Source organism: Electrona antarctica (genome assembly GCF_951216825.1).
Source record: "Electrona antarctica genome assembly, chromosome: 17".
Lineage (NCBI taxonomy): Eukaryota > Metazoa > Chordata > Actinopteri > Myctophiformes > Myctophidae > Electrona > Electrona antarctica.
In genome coordinates, this window is record NC_136798.1 from 38747298 (window position 1) to 38767137 (window position 19840).

General features: G+C 43.3%; 1 protein-coding gene and 1 long non-coding RNA gene across 2 annotated transcripts; both read left to right on the top strand.

Annotated features, from left to right (window-relative positions):
- The first annotated feature begins 195 nt into the window (after nucleotides 1-195).
- Nucleotides 196-12720, top strand: LOC306940960 (putative E3 ubiquitin-protein ligase UBR7). Its single transcript, XM_079526245.1, has 11 exons — nucleotides 196-461; nucleotides 1358-1491; nucleotides 2026-2086; nucleotides 2203-2298; nucleotides 2577-2630; nucleotides 3802-3907; nucleotides 5579-5838; nucleotides 7247-7402; nucleotides 8802-8961; nucleotides 9357-9418; nucleotides 10841-12720. The coding sequence occupies exons 1-11, from the start codon at nucleotides 333-335 to the stop codon at nucleotides 10934-10936; spliced, it is 1314 nt and encodes a 437-aa protein (XP_079382371.1). The 5' UTR covers nucleotides 196-332; the 3' UTR covers nucleotides 10937-12720.
- Nucleotides 12721-15002: 2282 nt separating this feature from the next.
- Nucleotides 15003-16580, top strand: LOC306940679. Its single transcript, XR_013792033.1, has 2 exons — nucleotides 15003-15846; nucleotides 16205-16580. It is a non-coding gene; the product is annotated as an uncharacterized lncRNA (long non-coding RNA).
- Nucleotides 16581-19840: the final 3260 nt, after the last annotated feature.

The window sequence follows — 19840 nt, forward strand, 5'->3', positions numbered from 1 at the left end:
TTTGTAGACTGGTTTATTTTGTCTAATGTCTATCTATTTATTTAGTTTATTTATCAGGTGTACGTGGCTTTTGTACTTTTTCGTTTCGTCTTAGAATCCTAACGTATTCATCATGTAATAATAATAATAATATACACTTGCTTTTATTTTGAAGCCCGGAAACGGAAGTTATATTTGTACGAGTTGACAGCCGTTCCCGCGCTCAGAACGGACCGTTGTGTTTTTGTTTTCTCCTGTGCTCAGTTCAAACACAGACACACTCACTGTGCAGGATTACATTAACAGTTCTATATTTTCATACAGTATCATTGCTCTAGTTGGGACTAGGAGGGATGTCGGACAAGGAGACTGAAGAGGCCACGGTGTCTCTGGTGGAGGTGTTGGAGGAAGACGAGGAGCTGGAGGAGGAAGCCACTGCTGTTTTAGGAGGATCAGACCACGAGAGATGCTCCTATCCACTGGTAACAATATCCACCATATTAACACCACCTATCATAACATCTAACATAGAGAGAGATGCTCCTATCCACTGGTAACAATATCCACCATAACACCTAGCATAACATCTAACATAGATAGATAGAGATGCCTCATATCCACAAAGGTACCAATACCATAACACCTCTATCATAACATCTAACATGGAGGGATGTCTCCTATCCACAAGTAACAATATCCACCATAACATCTGACATGAAGAGAGATGCTCCTATCCACAGGTAACAATAACATCACAAATAAAGAGAGATGCCCATTGCCCTCCTATATCCACAGGTAACAGGCCTACATGGAAACAAGACCACAAGGACTATTTGGTATCCCTTTTAGACTAAGTGTTTGACTGTACTTTTGCTGTTTTTGAGGGGCTCCTATGCTCAGCTTTGTGTGTCTGTGTGTACCAGCGATGGTTTGATTGGCTGAGCAATGTGTGTACCCCATAGCGATGATTTGATTGGCTGAGCACGGAATGTGATGTATGATGATAAGAGCGCTCCTCACTTCACACAAGTGTGACTTTTACATTTCTGTCTTAATAAACTATTCAATTTAGTCGACAAAAACAACACGGGGCTCCAAGTAAAGGAGGTTGTCGGGAACCGCTAGTCCAGAAGTGTATTATTTCTGTTATGTTTATCCTGTGACGTTGACTGAGGTCCTGGCAAATATCACTCTGTAAACAGATGGATCTTCAAAAGCTTGAAATGTCGTAATAATAAGTTAATGACTCTTGACAATCGTGTGTGTGTGTGTGTGTGTGTGTGTGTGTGTGTGTGTGTGTGTGTGTGTGTGTGTGTGTGTGTGTGTGTGTGTGTGTGTGTGTGTGTGTGTGTGTGTGTGTGTGTGTGTGTGTTTCCAGGGCTATGTGAAGCGACAGGCCTTGTATGCCTGTAACACGTGCACGCCCGCGCACGTTGACCCAGCCGGCATCTGTCTGGCCTGCTCTTATAAATGTCACGAAGGTCACGACCTCTTTGAACTCTACACTAAAAGGTGATTAGTATTATTTATTGTACATTCCAATTATTTCAAACCTATATAGATATTCCACCGTTATGCTCTTAGCTTACGTATGATTCGTGACTAGTCTCTATGTATATGATGTATCGCCATGTTTTTGTTCTTGCTTAATGCAAGTCACTCTGGATTAAGAGCGTCTGCTAAATGCCTAAATTGTAGCCACCAGCAGATCTACGCGCTTACAATGCGTTGTTATGCGATGTGTTGTGAGCTTGTAGATCGGCTATTTTTTACCTTTTTTTTTTGTACATCATTATTGAACGACGAAGTAATAATAATACCGCGTCAACCGTCAAGTCGTAAAAAATGAATCTATTAGAATTATTTTGTGTTGATACATTCATATATGTTATTCATATGTTATTTCATTAACCTATATGAGCAAGATTAAGTGGGTTATTGGTTATGTAAAAATATCGGTTTTCATATATCTCCGGTGAATTGCCCACCCCTATGTTGTTTATAATGGTCATCAATGTTGTCAATGTGTGTGTGTTTGTTTGATAGAAACTTCTGTTGTGACTGTGGGAACGGCAGATTCACTGATCTGGAGTGTAAATTACATTCAGTGAGTTCACGCACGGACATGCGCACACAGCCCCACACACACACACACACACACACACACACACACACACACACACACACACACAAGATGTCTTTGTAATGGTGTTTTTTTTCCAGGAGAAGCAGCAGTCAAACGGCGCTAATAAATACAGTCACAACTTCTTTGGATTGTACTGTACCTGCAAGAGACCTTACCCTGACCCAGAGGACCCGGTACTATTATTATTATTATTAGTAGTAGTAGTAGTAGTAGTAGTAGTAGTAGTAGTAGTAGTAGTAGTAGTAGTAGGAGTAGGAGTAGGAGTAGTAGTAGTAGTATTGCCATGATGATGACCAGATAAACCTTTTTAACCGAAAATATATTCTAAGCGATGTTAATAATCCATACACAATGAGTATGTAATCGTAGCATTAGTTGTAACCCTATCATAACTTGTGCATTAGCTTATATTAGTAACCCTTATCGGTAATATTGACCATGTGTTTCTCAGGTGGAAGATGAAATGATTCAGTGTATCATCTGTGAGGACTGGTTTCACGGCAGGGTAATACCTCATCTCTATACATTACATTATTTGTTTATTTTCAAAGAAGCTCTATTGTGATATCGATGATTTAAATCGGTAGCAGCAGGCTAGAACCTGTGCTCATCCCTGTGGTCATCAGCAATCGGTATCGGCTGTGGGCAAAACGGAAAAGTGTTGACTAAAATGTGTTGTGTAGAGAAAGTTGTGATGCAAAAAACAGGGCATACCTAATTAGCTGCTAATTGACCGCTAATTAGTAAAGTCTGTTATCCCCTGTAGAATACACAATACACACTGAACAGCTGCTGACTTTCCTGCAGTGCCTCTAGTTCCCTCTGCTGGCCACCCTATACTACGCACGTGTAAATTGGTGACATTACACTAGTGCTGTGCTTCTCAACGTGGGTACTTCACTACTTAATATAGCATCGACATCACTTTAACCCCCCCTATTTGAAAATACAAGCTGAGCTTGTAGATCTGCTATTTAAAAACATCTATTTTCAGTTTTCACATAATGCAATTAAGCCATTACCTTTTACACAATGGATGTAGTATTGAATTAACAATTCCCTTGACTAGTACACACTTTTGACCACTGTGTGTCTGTCGCCAGACACACATTCTGTGTCTGGCGACTTCTGTTGTGTTGTGGACCGAGAAATAATAACACGTTTGGTGTAAAACTCTTCCGTCCTCGCCACACTTTCTTCAGTTCAGCAAGACCCTTCCGAAACCAGAAAACAAAAGCGTTTAGTTTGACCAGGACACAATTGTGAATACAAAAGCAAATTTAAATAGAGGTGCCACAGTGCTAGTATTCATTTGGGAACCCGGGAAGTTCATTCTTGTATGTTATTTCGTACAAAAAGGGTGCTGCAGGGGGAAATTCAGTTACTTACATACTGTGTGTGCTAGGGCATTCACTTCTAGTCATTTTTACTAGTTGCCTAGTTTACTACTAGTCGACTAGTTGTTTAACTACCTATTATGTAAAAAATAAAATAAATTAAAAAAATACACTTTTTTTTATTTTTTTTAAATACATATTTGTACATTGAAAAACTGTGTACATGGTGACTATAACTATAATCATACCTTATCTTGAGGCCTACAAAATCGGGAAAAAAAACTAGTCGACTAGTTGCTTAATGCCCTAGTGTGTGCGTGTGTGCGTGTGTGTTTTTAGCACCTGGGCTGTACGGTTCCTGACTCAGTGGAGACTCAGGAGATGGTCTGTTCCACGTGTATGAACCAACAGTCCTTCCTGTGGAAGTACACCACTCACATCAAAGGTATACCAAGTTCACCTGCTCCTCATCCTCACCGCACACACATCTAGCTATGGGCTAGGAACTTGGGATCATTTCAGGATTTCAAGGATTCCAGTTCCTTGACCCATTCTGACCTGACCTCAGATTCTAAAAATGTCTTCTACATCCTGACAGTTTTCTGAAAAAGCTATGTTTCTATGTCAGTCGTTCTTCGATTTTTCAAAAATAGCAGACCTACAAGCTCGTAGCGCGCCACTCGGTGGCGCGCTATGAGCTTGTAGATCTGCTATTTTTCAATAGCTAAAGCATAACATAATGCTAACACCAAAAGGGGTTCCTGCCCAGAATGGGTTAAAGGAGCATTCAGTGATTTGGGCGATTTGGAAAACCCCCCGGTCCGCCAGGTAACAAGATGTGCACATGCACAGTGCACACGCTCTACAGTGAGGGGGTACGTGACAGGCCAACACCACGCACACAAAGGCCCGCCCCCGCTTGATCATGATTGCCGGAAAGCCCCTCTCTATCCTGATTGGATGAAGGCTGGGCCACCTAGCCAAAAACGAAACCTAAGTTTTTTTTGACCCCAGGAGTTAACTGGGGTCAGGGAGGAAACTCCTTATATGGTCAGCACACTCTATAGTAGGGAGGATTATCACAACAAAACAAACAAGAAGTGATATTTGAATTAAGTGAAATCACTGAATATATCTTTAACGATTGGACGAGCTAAATCCAAGTCACTTGTCCCTGGTATATAATCCAGGTAGGTTCAAGGAGCGGTCGTTGCAGGGTGTTGAACAGTTTGAAGCTGGGGTGGTGCTTGTCCTTGATGATGCGCTGGGCTTTGAGTTGACTACGCAGTACGCACCACTTGTTGTACAGTTCCTGGAGCTCGGGGAGCTCGCCTCCCAACATGCACTCTGCTAATCGCACTACTCGTTGTAGGCTGATCCTTTCTGAGGCAATGCCAGTTCCCATACCAGGCCGTAACACAGTCCTGATAGAGTTACTAACACATTGTGTTGGAATTAGGTGGTCATGGGCTTAACACCCCATCCGCACTGCCAGCGATGCGAGCAAGCGAACGATGAAATGTCATTAGAATACATGTTTTTCAATGAGACTGTCCTGACGTACCGCGAGCGACAACGCGCCGTGCAGTGACGTCGTCCACCCCTCCTATATTCGCTCGCAGAGTCTCTGTTTGAGTGAGGTTTTGCGGCCCCAAAGACTTTTTATTGGTTGAGATCTACACGCTACTATTTATCGGTTTATTTGATTGGCGTAGGCTACGTCGCGACGCAATGGCCGGTGCTCCATATAAGGACAGTTTTTCGTGCAATATCTCCGTCGGAAACAACCGCTCCTTGCCTGTGCAGATGAGGCATAAGGCTGTGGCCTTACAATATGCACATGCATAAAGTGAATGGCAAATCGAGTGGCAAAGTGAGTTTAACGTCGTTTAATGCAATCATATTGGACTTTTCTGTTTGGATGTATGGGCTGTCAAGGCCAGAAAGTAGTTTTTTGGCACTCAAGTCAGTAGGCGTTCCCGCATAACTTCCTGGTTTGATGATGATGTCACGCGCATACCCTCTATACATACTCTGTTGGTATTGTTAGTACCAAGTACATTGTGATGTGTATTATGTCTGCATTGTAAAGAAAGGTTTGTGACTGTATGCACAGGGTGTTCAGCTGCCAGCTCAGAGAACGGAGAGAGGGAGCAGAAGACTGAGGAGGAGGAGGAGGAGGAGGAGAAGAAGAACGGAGAGAGGGAGGTGAAGACGGAGGAGGAGAAGAAGAACGGAGTGGAGGAGGTGAAGAGGGAGGGCGAGAGAAGCGAGGAGGAGGTGAAGCAGGAGAAAGAGGAGGAGAAAGAGGAGGAGAAGAGAGGAGTGGTGGTGGAGCAGGCCTCGACCAGCCTGCACAACACAGAGGAGGCAACTGTAAGTCCCAACATTCTCACACACACGCGCACACACACGCGCACACACACACACACACACACACACACACACACACACACACACACACACACACACACACACACACACACACACACACACACACACACACACACACACACACACACACACACACACGCGCGCGCGCGTATACACAGTTACACACACACTGCAAAATCCTTCATGATGAGCATGTCAGGTGTAAATATATTTTATTCATTGGCGATTCGTTTGGGAACATAAACGAAAAAGAAAAATCCATACATTTTCATTTCCAAAACAACAACAGTTGTGAAAATAGCAGATCTACAGGATCCCAACGTGTGGGTGAGGCTTTGCGTCCGTCATGTGAACACAGCATCACTGCTGGAAATGTATCAAATATCCATGTTGATCTACATGCATTCAGTTCAGCACCACCGCCGATGGACAGCGGCAGGCCAGCATACAGTACATGTGAACCAGCAACATTAGGAGAAGGAGTCCGCACACTGTGTGTAGCTCCCACAGGAATTTTATTTAGAATATAAGGATGACAACGTTTCGACCCCTTATGGGTCTTCGTCAGGTACAAACAGTGTGGGGACTACTTCTCCTTCTCCTGTACGTATCTTTTTGTTCAGCACCTGAAAGTGTTTTGTAGATGTGCGTACTTTCCTTTGGAACCAGCAACATTACAAATAATCTCACCAAATAGTACGTGTGCAACATGGCAGCAGGACCACCGTTTCCTTGTGATTATGGTATGAATAGGACATTTTACAGTCAAAGTGTAATGAAGTAGCCTAATGCAGGTGTCTGCTAAATGCCTAAATTGTAGGTGTAAGACCTGTTGTGTCTGACCAGGTTTCTATGCATTTCGGAGGTTTTGACCCCCCCCCCAGAGTTTTTTTTTTTCCGGCCGTGATAGATTGATAGACATTTTCTGGGAGTTCCGGCAAGAATTTCAAGACACTTTCACCCCTGGAAGCAACACCACTACAACGACATCAGAAATAAATATACACAGATACATGAATATCTCTGCTGTCGGGAGGAAACCTCATAACTCCAAAATGTTCATTTTTCAGGAAATGAAAAATATTTATTTTTCTGGAAATTGTAATTATATATTGTCAATTACTTCCATGAGAGGGGGAGAGGTGGTGGAGTTAGTTGCTTTTGCAGACATGTTGAGGGTCCAATGGAGTTGAGAGGTTTGGTCCAAAGCACTTTTTACTACTTTCCATTGGTTCAAAAACCTCAAAAATGGAGTTATGAGGTTTCCTCCCGACAGCAACGAATATGAATGCATTTCTGTTTGCCCTTTTGTTCTTTGTAAACAAAATAATTGTGACAGGCTTAAGCAAAAGCAGATAATTAGACGGCGTGTTTGTTCTGTGTCTTCCAGAGCGACCGCGACGAGGTTCCTTCTAAACGAGCTCGTCAGGTTCTGGCGTGCAGGCTGAAGGAGCTAAAGCTCATTGGTGGAGAAAGCAGCCAATCGGGTGCCGTGTTCTGGCCGTCCGGCTGGCGCTCCAAACTCTGCTCCTGCACTTCCTGTCAGGTAAAGATGGTGGATTTTGTTTCTTTGACCCATTTTGGGCGGGAACCCCTTTTGGTGTTTTAAAGCATTATGTTAAATACTTTAGCTATTGGAAAATAGCAGATCTACAAGCTCATAGCGCGGCACTCGGTGCCGCGCTATGAGCTTGTAGATCTGCTATTTTTTAAAAATCGTGAAAATGTGGCGCAAATCTTTGAATATATATTCTTTCAGAGCGAACGTTTTTAACTCAAATCTTTGCTTCTGGGGGGGGTCCCTGTAACAACATATTTTCAGATGGGGGTCAGCGAGCGACCAAATACATATACTTTTTGGGGTCCTTGCCATGAAATATTGAGAACCACTGACATGACGTTTTTCAGAAAATTTTCATGATTTAGAAGACATTTTTTAAATTTCGTCCTCGGGTCTAGTTTCAACTTTCTTTTTCACCAGTCCATATCCGTCTGGGGATATTGCACACTCAAAGTATTTGCAGACTGTGGGTTATTTATTTGAGGCAGAGCAACCCCAGCGAATGCTGCATTACCCGGGGATGTGAGCAGTCAAGGTATTTGTAGCCTGGAACTCACCTATGCTTTTTATGGCATAGGCAGCTCCCGGCAGGATCCGCCGGGAGAAACTATGCGCAGCTGCGCGACATGAGACTAATTACTTAGAGCGACAGAGAGGAGTGTGTGTGTGTGTACATATGTGCGTGTGTGTCAATTTAACAAAGGTGCAGACGATCAGAAATCAGCAGAGAGTGAGCGATGTTTGCGCTACTCTATGCCGAATTGAAGTGGACTCGGACCCAGACTTTTTTTTTCTCCCTGGAAATAAAAACGTCTGGGTTTCCGAGGCTAAGGTATTTGCAGACTTGTAGTTAGTAGCCTGGGCCAGATGTGCGTTCCTACTGTATGGGGCGATGTCTGCTTAGCTGCGACAGTTACAAAACACACACACACACAATTCTGGTCTACGCGTTGTGTTTCACAAAGGGAAGCGTTTGACCCGCTCAGTTATACACACAGTCACACACAAACACACAGCAGGTTGCACGCACGCACGCACAAGTTTGACCCACGGCGAACACACACATGCGTGTGTGCACACAGATCCGTCGCTCCCACAACCATGGGATGTTGATGTTTAAGCTCTTTGAGCGATGTGTTCTAATAACACAATCTGAAATCTCAGAACATTGCGTGCACAAGGACCCGTCGCTGTGTCATGGACCCACAGCAAACACACACACACGCGCGCGTGCACAAGGACCCGTCGCTACTCGCTCCCCCAACCATGGGAAGTCGATGTTGTAGCTGTAACGGAAAACAATTATTTATATTGTTAAATGTTGGTCTAAATCATAGTCTTCATCAGAAAGTATGTGTGTGCTAACCTGCATGTTGCTATGCAGGAGTTGTACTCGACCGGCGGAGTCAGTTTCCTGTTGGACGAGTCGGACACCGTGCTGGCCTATGAGAACAAAGGAAAGAGCGACGATCAGAGTGGCCACGACCCTCTGATGTCAGCCCTGGACAACCTGAACCGAGTCCAACAGCTGGAGATCATTCATGGTACTAATTAACATAAATATTAATACATATAAATTCACACACACACACACAAGCCAAACTAAAGTATGGGTGGCCCGGACGGTTAGCTCACCCGTCCGGGCAAATAGGCTGCTGAGCCGGCCTGGCGGCGTGCCACGCGTTCCACTCCCAATCCCGACGGCCTTTGCCACGTGTCCCCCCCCCCCCCCCATCTCTCTCCCCATTTCCTGTCAGTCTACTTTCAACCTATCAATAAAGGCAGAAAAAGTATGGGGGATATATACTGTCCATGCAGTACAACATTTGCTAGTTAAAGCATATTTATTGGTGAGAATGACACAATAGAGTATGTGTGTGTGTGCGTGCGTAGTATTCGTATCGGACAGTCCTACTACTATTGCATTTTGTTTTGACAGGATACAACGATATGAAGACTGAGTTGAAGGACTTTCTCCAGACGTTCGCAGCGGAAGGAAAGGTCAGTGTATCGAAGACTCTCACTTCCATTCATATTATCGGAGCTGGGAGAGTTATATTATATTTACAGTAGTCTCCATACATGGGGATATCCGACTAGCACGTTGGGTTATATGACATATGACATGTCTGGTATGACAATCCCTATGTTTGGCCCGGGCTAGGTACTAGAGGCCATACTGTGTGTCGTAGGCTCAATATGTTAGGCCCGGGCTAGGTACTAGAGGCCATACTGTGTGTCGTAGGCTCAATATGTTAGGCCCGGGCTAGGTACTAGAGGCCATACTGTGTGTCGTAGGCTCAATATGTTAGTTAGTTTAGATTATTTGATCATCCTTCAGTTTCAAATACAATATTTAAAGACAATGAATGGAAGCTGTTACAAAAACAAAACAAAACATGAAGATGATCAAAAGGAATAGGCAGAAGCTAAAAGCTTATAAATGCCTATCCTACTTACAACAGAACATGATTCGTAATACTCATTACATTCGGCTCAATATGTGAAGTTTGTCACATTCAATAGATCCTTTTGTGACCTTTTGTGGCCAGATATAATTGCTTGGCGTCTAGTAGGACTATCGTAAATAATACAAAAATAAATCACCATATTTATTTTGTAAAAAAAAATACATATTTAGGACCATGTTCGAATAACCCCCGGCCCCCCCTGTCAAAAACAGCTAAAATCGCTAAATTGAATGAAAAACATTTAACACTCATCTTTTACTTCCTCTAATAACAACCTAAAACATGAACCTTGGTTGAAAAACACTACAGTTGTCCTTTTAAGCCAATTCATCTACTAAATCCCACCAGTTTTCTCAAAACCATGTGGCGCTCAAACCTTTCCACGCAAAGAAGTATTTGGCTGCCAAAGTCAGTTTCCATCATAGACTGTAAAAATACATAATGGACCTTTTAAAGGGAGCATGATGTAAATAATATTACTGTACTGTTTTGGCAAAAAGAATAATATATTACCCTACTGACTGGGGAGTATTATCCCATTTTGGGCGGGAACCCATTTTGGTGTTTTAAGCATTATGTTACAGTATACTTTAGCTATTGAAAAATAGCAGATCTACAAGGTCTGCTATTTTTGAAAAATCGTGAAAATGTGGTGCAAATCTTGGAATATACTGTATATTCTTTCAGAGCGAACATTTTAAACTCATATCTTTGCTTCTGGGACGTCCGTGGAACAACATATTTTCAGATGGGTCCGGCGGCCAGTTACATATATCGTTGGGGGTCCTTGACATGAAAATGTTTGAGAACCACTGACCTAGAAACGTGGGTTTTTCAGAAAACGGTATTTATTAGGCATTTGTAGAATCGTCCTCGGGTCAAAATGGGTTAATGTACTGTATATAACGCAACACCACCGCTGACATCTGCCCGTCCCGTCTCCTCTTGATAGGTGGTGACTCCCGAGGACATCAGACAGTTCTTTGAGCAGCAGCAGAGTCGGAAACGAAGCCGCGCCGCCAACCCCGGACAGTTCTACTGCAGCTGAACACCTGGAGCGTGCGGCGCCACACATCTGAACACTTGGGGGGGGGGGGGGGGGACCCTATTTTCGTACATGCCCCTCGCCATTTTGTTTTTGACAAAACATTTTAAAATTCTTCAAATAACCGTTCTACAAGGAGCTCACGACGTGTCGCTGTAGATCGGCTATTTGAAGTATATTACAATGTTTTTCAAAATAGTAAAAAAAAAATGAAAAAAAGATAAAGACGTTTAGGGATATGGGGTAAGGCACGTACAAACGTAGGGCCATACACTGACACCACGCTAGACAGGAACGCCCAAACGTAGGGCCATACACTGACACCACGCTAGACAGGAACGCCCAAAAATGTCACATCCGCTTTTAGCCCAAGGACTGTCTAAAGAGGACGAGACGCGAAGACCGTACGGGCGACGCCATGTTGCTTATGGTGCTCCATGGAAGGAAAGAAACATGCGCAGTTGAGACCAAGGAAGCTGAACGCGGAAGTGTTGGCTGCATATAGCCCATTGCGCATGTTTCTTTCCTTCCATGGAGCACCATAAGCAACATGGCGTCGCCCGTATGGTCTTCGCGTCTCATCCTCTTTAGACAGTCCTTGTTTTAGCCTGGGGTAAGAATTTTCTATGGCTGCCAATGCAACTTGGTCCAATCCTTAATCACATACGGACAAACATCTATGCCGATGCTATCTAACTTGCCGAGGTAGCGTGCCTTGTCCACGGGCAACAGATCTTTCAACGTATGGCATTGCAAATACGTTTGATAATCGCTTCTCTGCTCAATATTGTTTTGAAAATGGCGCAAATTGCATTGCAGTGAACGAGCGCAAATCACAACTTCCCCCGGGGTGTGGGCGGAGTCACAGTTTGAGGCGCTGTTTACGCACCGTGGTGTCAGTGTATTGGACTGCATTGCAGCATCCAGCTGCCTCTCTCTCCTCGTCTGTCACGTCTGTCTGTTGATGCAGTTTGGGATATTTCCGTGATTCTCAACCTTTTTGGACCCCCCCCCAAGTTTGATAATACACTATCCCGCAGACACCCATTTGATACCTTTTATTCCATCTCTGGGACCCCCAATGTACAGTATGACAGTGGTTCTCGAACTTTTTCATGTCAAGCAACCCCCAAAGTAGGCATGCCGCGGTTTACCGAATTTCGGTAATACCGCGACAGGAACAGCCACGGTGTTGATACCGTGAGATTTCCGAGTTTATGGTATTTTAATACAGCGTTGGTGGACGGCGCATGCTGCGCATGCAGTGCAACTCCACTCCCAGACTAAGGCAAAACATTTATTTTCACCACACAGCTGCAGTAGATTGAAAAGTTGCTTCCTACCTTTGAGTTAGTGTTGCTGAAAGACACCCAGATCCAATTGTATATTCCATATTTCCACATGTACTAAACTAAAAGTGTGAACTGTCAACACAGAGGCACGCAGTTGTGAGCATGCGCAGATTGCACTACCAGATTGTACCAGATTGCGCTCCAGCGTGCAGGGTACAAAACGGCCATTAGGGGGAGCCATAGTACAGTGAAATACAGTGGGGAATAGCTATTGATTCATTGATTGAATACTTTATTGGCAGAAATGTAATCAGTATAGGGTACAGTCAAACACATGTCCAAAGGGATCACTGAAAAAAGTCCTTGCAGTCTTGTTTCCATTCGGTCCTGGGTAATCAATTCATAATCATGACAAGTCACATGACAAATAACAAAATTCAAATTATCATAAAAGGTAAAAATAAGATATGTAGACCTACAGGTTGGGGAACAAAGAAAGGCTTATAAGGAGGTGGGGGTAGTCCCTAGACATAGGGGGGGTGGGGGGGGGCAATCTTTTTTGTTCTTTTTTTTAAAAAATATAAATACCGTGGAATACCGAGGTATAGGTTTTCAATACCGGCACCGTACCGTACTGTAAAATCTCATACCGTGGCATGCCTACCCCAAAGTGACACTTATTAGCCTGCGGAACCCCCATTTGAAAATATATGCCAGAGAACCCCATAAGATAATATTGTTACAGCTCTAGCAGTGATTCTCAACCATTTTAATTTCAAGCACTCCTAGTTTGACTTAGGCTACTAACCCCCATTTAATGGCATTTCTATCTCTGGGACACCAATCTATATTGTAAAATCAATGTTAATTTAACTCATTTGTACACATAAGGGTCCTTTCATTTGGACCCAGTTCCATTGGGTTATCTTTCATTTTGCTGGGGACCCCCTGGAACTCCCTCAAGGACCGCTGGGGGACCCCGGACCCCACTTTGAGAACCACTGTACTATGAAATCCTCTGTTAGTTGAAAAGGAACACTTCGGCCATTTTCAGCCTATCTTCATATAATTGGTCCTCACTAATGTTCATAATAAGATGACAACGGTTCTGTGTCTCAGTAGGTGTGCCTACTACCAGTGACATCAGAAGGCAGGTTTTGTCATTTCAAACAACATTTTCAACCGTTTTCATGATTGTTCTTATTAAAGCCAAAGTCTTCTGTTTCTATGCTCTCGCATTAATAAACATTTCCCGGCAAAAGGTCCATAGACTTGGCTGCCACAAAAATCACACTCATTTGAAGTAAGGGGTGCCTCACTCCTTTGGTATTTATATTGTACCACATGATGTCTACTGCTGTAAACGAACATTAAAAGTCAATAGACTTTGGCTGCCTTGTTTTGTTAAAGGTGCGCTAAACAAACACTACAAGTCCATAGACTTGACTGCCATGTGCCGCAATTTCAAAAGTCATACGTTGGAAACTTAACCCATTTAGGCCTGACCTCAAAATTTAAAAAAAAATCTTCTAAATCACGCTACGAGCTTGTAGGTCTGCTATTTTTGAAAAATCGTGAAAATATTTATTTCAGCTAAATAGCTAAATTATAACATAATGTTTAAAACACCAAAAGGGCTTCCCGCCCAAAATGGGTTAAAATAGGTTGAATTCTAGTTTGAAAAGGCCAAACCTGCCTATACCGAGTGTCACTGGTGATGGGCAGGTTTCTGAACTGTCCACAGCCCACCGATGGGACGAGTGACGAGACAAAGATGGTGCCATTTTAGAATGAGCCTCGGTGAGGATCAATTCTATGAAGATGGGTTGAAAAAGGCTGAATGAAGTGGCCCTTTTAACTCGTGAGAGTTGTTTGTACCCTCTCAGAGTTACAGACCTGTAAGGCTTGAGAACCTGTGTTGTAGTTTGTCACTGCAGATGTTTCCATATAATGGAGACAGAAGGGTAGACCATAGAGTATATAAAAGGATAGAGACTGAACTGGCGCGAAGCTCCGCCCCCCCCCCCCAGCTATTCATGTCAGTGGAAGTTGCTCAGTGGCGTTTTGAAGCACCCGGAACTGCCGGAAGTACCGTCTCAGAACGTCTACTTCCGCATTTGACCACCAAATTTTGGTGGTCAAATGCGGAAGTGCAACCAAGCGCTCAATGTTAAAGCCCAGCTGCACGGGGTTTCCCGGTCATGAATACACGGGTCCGCCTGTAGTCCCTCCTCCTACCACTAGGGCCCAGAGCTTCAACGTTGAATAGCCTCACTGGCCCCTTGGGGTAGACGCCTCCCCTGGCTCTGGGACATTATAGGGCCTTATCTTGTGCCAGGGACGCTTTATCCGTAATTTGGGGGTTTAGCATTGTGTAAGAGGTGTCCCCCCCCCCCCCCCCCCCCCCCCCCGTCAAATTGGCTATCTTGTGCCACAGCCTAAATCCCTAAAACACCTCCGCTACCCGTTACATTATGCATAGGTGTGTTACATTAATTAAACCAATCACCGTGCCACATGCCATGTCTTCTAAAAACGTTTTTTGTCAGTGGTTCTCAAACTGTTTCATGTCAAGGACCCCCAAACATTATATGTATTTGGTCGCTGACCCCCATCTGAAAATATGTTGTTCCAGGGACCCCCCCCCCCAGAAGCAAAGATTTGAGTTAAAAACGTTCGCTCTGAAAGAATATATATTCAAAGACTTGCACCACATTTTCATTTTTCAAAAATAGCAGATCTACAAGCTCATATGAGCTTGTAGAAAGGCACAGCACGCCATAGACATAAAAAGGTGGAAGCCTCTTCCGGCTCCTCTGGGGGCGCGTTTTTCAAAATTGAAGGCACAATTTTTTTTTGAGATTTCTTGCGAAGCATAGCGGAAGCATGAGCTTCTTTCCGCGTGCGTCACAGAAGTCCCGGGAAAAGTCGCGCTGTGATTCGCCAGTAGTCTCTTGAGTGGCAGCGAGAGACACTTGGGCAGCGACGCAGCGTGCCTTCAGCACTTCCCACTTGACTTCCTGCCTTCAATGGAGACACGTCGCTCCAATGAACTGCAGCGGCCAATGAGGCATCTTATTTTTTTTTTAATGTCTATGCAGCACGCTGCCACTCAAACTACTGGCCAATCACAGCGTGTTTACTCCTGGACTCCAGGACAGCGCCGCTGTGATTGGCCAGCAGTCACTTTGAGTGGCAGCGTGCCATATTGAACTCCAATATGGCGGCCTCCATAAGATGACATGTCGCTCTAATGAACTGCAGCGGCGAATGCGGTATCTCGGTTTTTGTGGTCTATCTATGGATGTTGCCACATCTGTCTGATTGTGGATTATAAGTGTATGAAACCAAGCTTGGGTCATTTCTGTTTGTTGGCATCACATTTTATGTTCCCTGCCAAATGTAGCATAGATTATATTCTAAAATGTATTTGTGGATTGGAGTTGAGTGGATTGTACCTTTTTATTGAAGCGTAGAAACACATTGAGCTCAAAGGGGTAGTTCAGCTAACAAATGACTTATTTTCCTATCAGCCCATAAAGTCTTCAATTCATGGAGATTTACTTTTGTTTCTGTCACAGTCCTGATTCAATTTTACAATATTGAATTATTCAGTTAAAGGTATATTCAGTGATTTCACTTCATTCAAATATCACTTATTTTTTCTTATTGTTTGGATAATCCTCCCTACTATAAAGTGTGCTGACCATATAAGGAGTTCCTCCCTGTCCCCAGTGAGCCCCTGGGGTCAAAAAACCCTAGTTTCGGTTTGGGCTTTGGGTGGCAAAGCCTTCATCCAATCAGGATGAGAGGGGCCTTCCTCCAATCATGATCGAGTGGGGCGGGCCTTGGTGCATGTGCTGTTGGTCTGTTGTACTTCCCCCACTGTAGAGTGTGCATGTGCACATCTTGTTACTGGGTGGACCGGGTTTTTTTCCAAATCACCCAAATCACTGAATGCTCCTTTAAGTAATTAAAGTATAATCATGTAAAAAACCAAAGAAAATACGGGGCCAATCTTACGATCAATACTATATTTAAAATGATCACTTATAAGCAGGACAGTATAGTCCTTCCTGGATTACACTGTGAGAGTTGTTTTTGTAGTAGAAAAAGGAAATTATATATATAGTTGTGTTTACTTCAATTCAGCGGATATTGTAATATCAGGATTGTGGGGAAAAAACAAAGAAATCTCAAATTCAAGGCTTCATTCATTTCATTAATTTTGGTGAGAAAATGATAGAACTACACCCCCCCCCCCCCCCCCCTTAACCATGCCGCTTGGGAGTCAATGTCTTGTTTCTACTCCATCCTTTGTACACTTTCACAAATAAAATAAGAATGTTGAGTAACTTCTGTACTACGGTATTAATATCAACAGCTCTTGACACCAAGGTGTGAGTTTTAATCGCCGACTTTGGGGGCGGCCAGTGGTATTGTTTATCCTGAATCATTTGCAGCAAAACGGGATTAATCTGTTGACGCCAGTGTGAACTGCTAGTATTGGTCCACTGTGTTTTATCAATTCAATTCAATTCAATTCAATTCAATTCAATTCAATTCAATTCAATTCAATAGCCTTTATTGTCTCCGAGGAGAAATTTGTCTTGGGCACCAAGAGACAGCTTTATACATTACATACATACATACACACACAGTTCATAGTACAAAAAATACAGTTCATAGTACAATACATAATTATCCTACCTACACTGTGCAAATATATCAAGGTTCAAGTATTGCAGACTTGCAGTATTGCACTCTCCCAGTAGTTAGTTATCTGTTATTGAGTGCTTTGATTGAAAGTGGAACAAAAGAGAATTTATATCTGTTTAGCCTGCAAAATGGTGATCTGTACCGTCTGCCAGACGGCATCAACTCATATTCCTTATGGAGGATGTGGTTCGGGTCTCGGGTGATTTTGAGGCCCTGCTTCCTCACTACTCTCAAATATCTCTTGAAGAGAACATGGGGGCTGCGTGCCTATGATTTTCCCAGCCCTCTTGACTAGGTTTTGAAGTTAGGATTTGAGTTTGACGGACAGGTTACCAAACCATGTGGTGATGCCATAACGGATAACAGATTCTATGTTTGCCCTGTAGAACAGTAGCATGATGTTTGTTGCCACGCCATGGAGTATTGTGCTAACGTATGTTGACAAGTTTTATGGAGATGCTGATTTCCTTTTCCAGCTGGACTTGGCACCTATACGCACAGTGCCACAACTACTAGTAACTGGTGTACTGACCTGACCATGCTATTGCTTGTTGTGCTTGACTGAGTGACCAGCCAACTGGCCTGATGTGAACCCAGTAAATAATCTGCTGTATTGTCAAGACGAAGATACTAGACACTGGACTCAATACAGATTACTGCAGCTGTCAAAGCAAACCTGGACTTCCATAACACCTCGACAGTGCCAAAGGAGGCTGTTCACCTCCATGCCCCCCCCCCCCCCCCGCCCAGGGGGTGACAGTGGATGGTGACGGTGTCCGATTTCTTGGGACACTTAAAATACCACAGTATAGAAATGCTTTGTTGCAAATGCAATGCAAGTAAAATTCCTGGATTTGACCCCCCTTTTCTCTGTAGTAGTTACAGACTTCAATGCCAATCATTTCAAACACACATGATCGTGCCTAACCGGCCCGGGGACCACAAGGCAGCATCCATCGCTGCCCTCAGTGTGTGAGATGGCTGGATTATATTAAGACCTGTAACGCGTCTGTGTCAGCTTAGCCTTTATCCACTTTAAACCATTATTTTAAACTTCACGAGCTTGTAGATCTGCAATTCTTTCAAAAATCTTGAAAATGTGTGCAAATCTTTGAATTATATATTATATTCTTTCATACAGCCAATGTTTTAAACTCAAATATTTGCTTCTGTGGGGGCGTCCCTGGCTGGAACCACATATTTTCAGATAGAGGTCCGTGGCCAAATACAGATGATTCTGGGGGTCCTTGACTTGAACAAGTTGAGCACCGCATACCGATACGTTTTTCAGAAAACTGTCAAGGTTTAAGAAGACATTTAGAATCTGGTCTCCGGTCCTAAAGTGTTATACAACGTTAAGTCAACGTAGCGATATCCTTGTGTGGGCATACATACACTACAGTATACATGCCCTATACAGTGGGTTACTGTGACCCCCCCCCCTTCCTTTTTGTTGGGATATATTGAGTTCATTGTGAACCCATATGCAGTATATCCCATTTTGACCTGAGATCAGATTCTAAAAAATGTCTTCTACATCCTGACAGTTTTCTGAAAAAGCTATGAAAATAGCAGACCTACAAGCTCGTAGCGCGCCACTCGGTGGCGCGCTATGAGCTTGTAGATCTGCTATTTTTCAATAGCTAAAGCATAACATAATGCCAACACCAAAAGGAGGTTCCCGCCCAGAATGGGATATGGGTCAGCGCGGGTAAATAAAGGGTCCCAAGGCCACTGTGGCTTTGGGCCATACATATCACTGAAGGGCATAAGGCCGACCTGAAGGGGCACACAGCCTGTCAGCCCCGCTGCTTTCAGACATGTGGGGAGGAGTCGGGGACGGAGGACCAAACATAGCTCATGTGCCCCGAGTGTGAAGTCATGTGACTTGTCTAAGAATAAAGACGCATAAACAGAGACAGTCTGCAAGTCTTGACAGAGAAGAGGATCAGTATACACAGGTAAGAATTTATGATAACATGAATTGAATATACTGTGTGTGGATAAATGCTACGGTTGCTTAATGTTAATATGTGGTTAGTATGGTTACTCAAAATTAATAATGTGGTATAGTCCGTTTTTTTTTTTTCATTTCCGCACAGCACTGGTTCCCACTGTGGGATCCGGGGACTGCCACGCCAGGGGTCCATGGGGGGGGGGGGGTTCCAGGGGGTCCCCAGCAAAAAATGTTAATATAGCTTGAAAATCTGTTTAAGCACCTTCTAGGTAGTCCAACATTTAAAATATTTTGTGTCATAAAAAAATAAAACAAGTCAAAGGTCTTTTTCGAGATCTTTCTAAAACCCAAGTGTCCCTTCCAATATTTCCAATATCGTATTCATTACCAACAACCCACAAGTTACAATGTATGTCAAATGTAGTGTTAAATGTTGAAGAAACGATGAAACATGTATGCATTATTAACCAACGATGTATAACATTTTACTTTTTAGTTACATAATGGAGATGTTTTAATTATATTGGTAGAAAATGTGACTGCAGTATGTTGAGACTTTGAAGCAGTGCTTCCCTATGGAGACACAAAGAAGACTGTGTCGCCATAGTACACACACACACACACACACACACACAGACATTTTCAAAAGATTTTCTACGCATTTGAAAACTTGTGAAACGGAACATTCTGCATTATGAATACTTTCTACTTTTGGCACTTTTAAGTATACATATTAATACCAATACTTTTGTATACTTTTACTCAAGTCCATTTTGAATTCCAGACTTTTACTTTGTAACAGAGTATACTTCTACATTGCAGTAACTATTGATATTAGTACCCAGTGGCTGTTATGCTCATGCACCTTTATGTCTTATGTACTGTGTAAATATTGTTTTTGGACCTTGTAGGAAAAAAACAACCTTTTAGTTGTACTTT